Source organism: Terrapene carolina, unplaced genomic scaffold (genome assembly GCF_002925995.2).
Source record: "Terrapene carolina triunguis isolate 2854851 unplaced genomic scaffold, T_m_triunguis-2.0 Scaffold20088, whole genome shotgun sequence".
In the NCBI taxonomy this organism is placed as follows: domain Eukaryota; kingdom Metazoa; phylum Chordata; order Testudines; family Emydidae; genus Terrapene; species Terrapene triunguis.
The window spans coordinates 1-2,208 of record NW_020684439.1 but is presented as its reverse complement, the minus strand read 5'-3'; the positions used below and the strand labels follow the sequence as shown (position 1 = coordinate 2,208).

Here is a 2,208-nt window from a genome sequence, read left to right as displayed (position 1 = left end):
ACTCCGGTCTTTTAGAAGTACAATATCAGGGTTAGAACAGTTCCTGGAAAGGGAAAATTCTTGACTATAGATGTAACAACTGTCTTCCTGGTTATCGCCAATGTTCAAACCCAGGACTTTGTAACTGCATGACCTACTACGGTTTGAGCTAAGGGATGAACTCCCATAGCTAGGAGCTGTAGCAGAACCAGACCTGTGGTGGACCAGCCCCTAGAGGACATATAACACACACTGATCAATGAGATACACAGGCAAAGCTTAAGTGAGTATTAACCAGGTGATGTGTGGACACACCCCAGGCTTTTAGGGCCGAATGTATTGCTAACTGATTACAGACTCAGTTGAAAGTTGTCAGATAGACAGGGCTTAAGGGATCAATGGAGTTAAAGGGAGAAAACACCTGCTGGTAGGAAGAAAGGACGGCCCTTTGGTTGCCTAATCTGAGACTTTAAAGGGGCCTGATTGTCAGAGGGTGAGTGCTCAGCACTTTTGAATGTCAGGGCCCTATAAAGAGGTCTCAGATTACAAGACACTTTTGAAAACCTTAGCCCTGCAGATGTTGACTTGATGTAATTGTCCTGCCTCTCTTTCTGTTGCTAGATGTTACCTTTAAATGCCAGACTGAGACTTCACAGATAAAAGAGCAGTTGGAGATGTGCAAAGATGTCTTTCTGCAGGTATGTCGAAAGGGTTTATTTGGACTTTGAGGGTTTTCACAAAGAGTACAGAGAAAATTTTGAGCCTGAGGAGTCTCTGTCTATCCAGGGTTTACCACTGACTGCAGTGGGAGCAGAATCAGTCCAACACCAAGTGCTTTTGAAAACTCAACCCTATCATGGTGTGTGACACCCCGACAGTATATCAGAGTTCTGCAGTTAAGGCACCAGCCAGAGACACAGGAAGTCAGAGTTCAGTTCCTATACCTGCCCCAGAGTTCGGTTCCCATCTCTGACGCAGACTCACTGTGTGACTTTGGGCAATTTTCTCAGTCTCTCTGTGCATCGGTTCCCCACTTGTAGAAGGAGGATAATAATCCTTACAAACCCCTGTGAGGAAGGGAAGGAGAAATTCATTAATATGAATGAAAGCTTCAATACTATGTGAAATATCAGCGTGTCTGTGGGCTTCACCACACTTAGCCTTAACATGTCGTAATCTGTAGGCATTTTAGTGGGACAGCCAGCCAGCCAGAGGTCAAAGCAACATTGCTCTGCAGAACCATTAACCTTAATTGTGGGTGGCATTTCCATGGTTGCAGAAATAATCCATTTCCTCTGATTGTTCTGCAGGGCAGCAACAGTGAATTTTGCTCCTTCATGAATTCAACCTTAGTGAATTTGGAGACCATGTGTACCCAGGACAGAGCAGTATCGCTGCAGGTCAGAGGTTCTGCCCCTACTTGTGCCCTGAGCACTGGAATAGCAGTCTAACTTTGGGGGAAATTGTAGCTGCTCTTCAGAAAAGGGGTGTGTGTGCGCATGTGCATGCTCTCTAGCTTAAGTGGTAGGGGATCTGGGTTCTGTCCCCACTGGTCCTAGGAAGATCCAAATTCCTTCTGGGGGTAACACAGAGAGAACCTAGATGCCTGCTGATTTGGTGCAATGTTCTCTGGCACCTACACTGAAGGGACCAGGGATGAGGAGCGAATGACAAAGGGCGTTAGCCTTACCCTGGCTTCAGCCTACTGTGGAGTCCTGAGCAAGCCTCAGTAGCCTCACTCGCTCTGTAAAGGGCTCCCTCTTTGAGAATGCTGCAGTCCCTCTGAGTGGGGAAGGTCACTATGAACCCATATGTCCCTAAGAGGGTCATTGTTCCCCTGGGAGTCTGAAGAATGTGGGTCATGAACCACTGAAATCCTCCCTCATTCTCAGGGTGTTTCCTTTCCCAATCTCAGGAAGTTGCTGGCCCCTTTGGTTCCTTCCTGAATAGCTTCACCCTCAGTACTGGTGGGAACGAGAACAAGAGGGAAATTGCCTCCACCGTGACGTTCCTCCTGCAGAGTGTGGAATTGACTGCACTGACAGCTGCTTTGATGTCTCCGGAGATGAAGACCCAGACCGTGACAACAGAGTCTATGGGTGAGGAGGATGGGAGGCTCCCACATCGCCTCGTGGAGGCTGTGAGATAGTGGGTTATACTGTTTTCAACACAGAACACCACTGCAGCCTCTCTCAGGGTTTATAACACAGCCATGGGTGGCAGGTGAAT

General features: G+C 47.7%; 1 protein-coding gene across 1 annotated transcript; it reads left to right on the top strand.

Annotated features, from left to right (window-relative positions):
• Positions 1–600: 600 nt before the first annotated feature.
• LOC113408614 (adhesion G protein-coupled receptor E1-like) lies at positions 601–2,119 on the top strand (the record flags this gene model as incomplete). Its single annotated transcript, XM_026661952.2, has 3 exons — positions 601–677; positions 1,290–1,379; positions 1,895–2,119. Coding segments are annotated over 3 exons (392 nt in total), but the record flags the coding sequence as incomplete, so codon positions are not given.
• Positions 2,120–2,208: the final 89 nt, after the last annotated feature.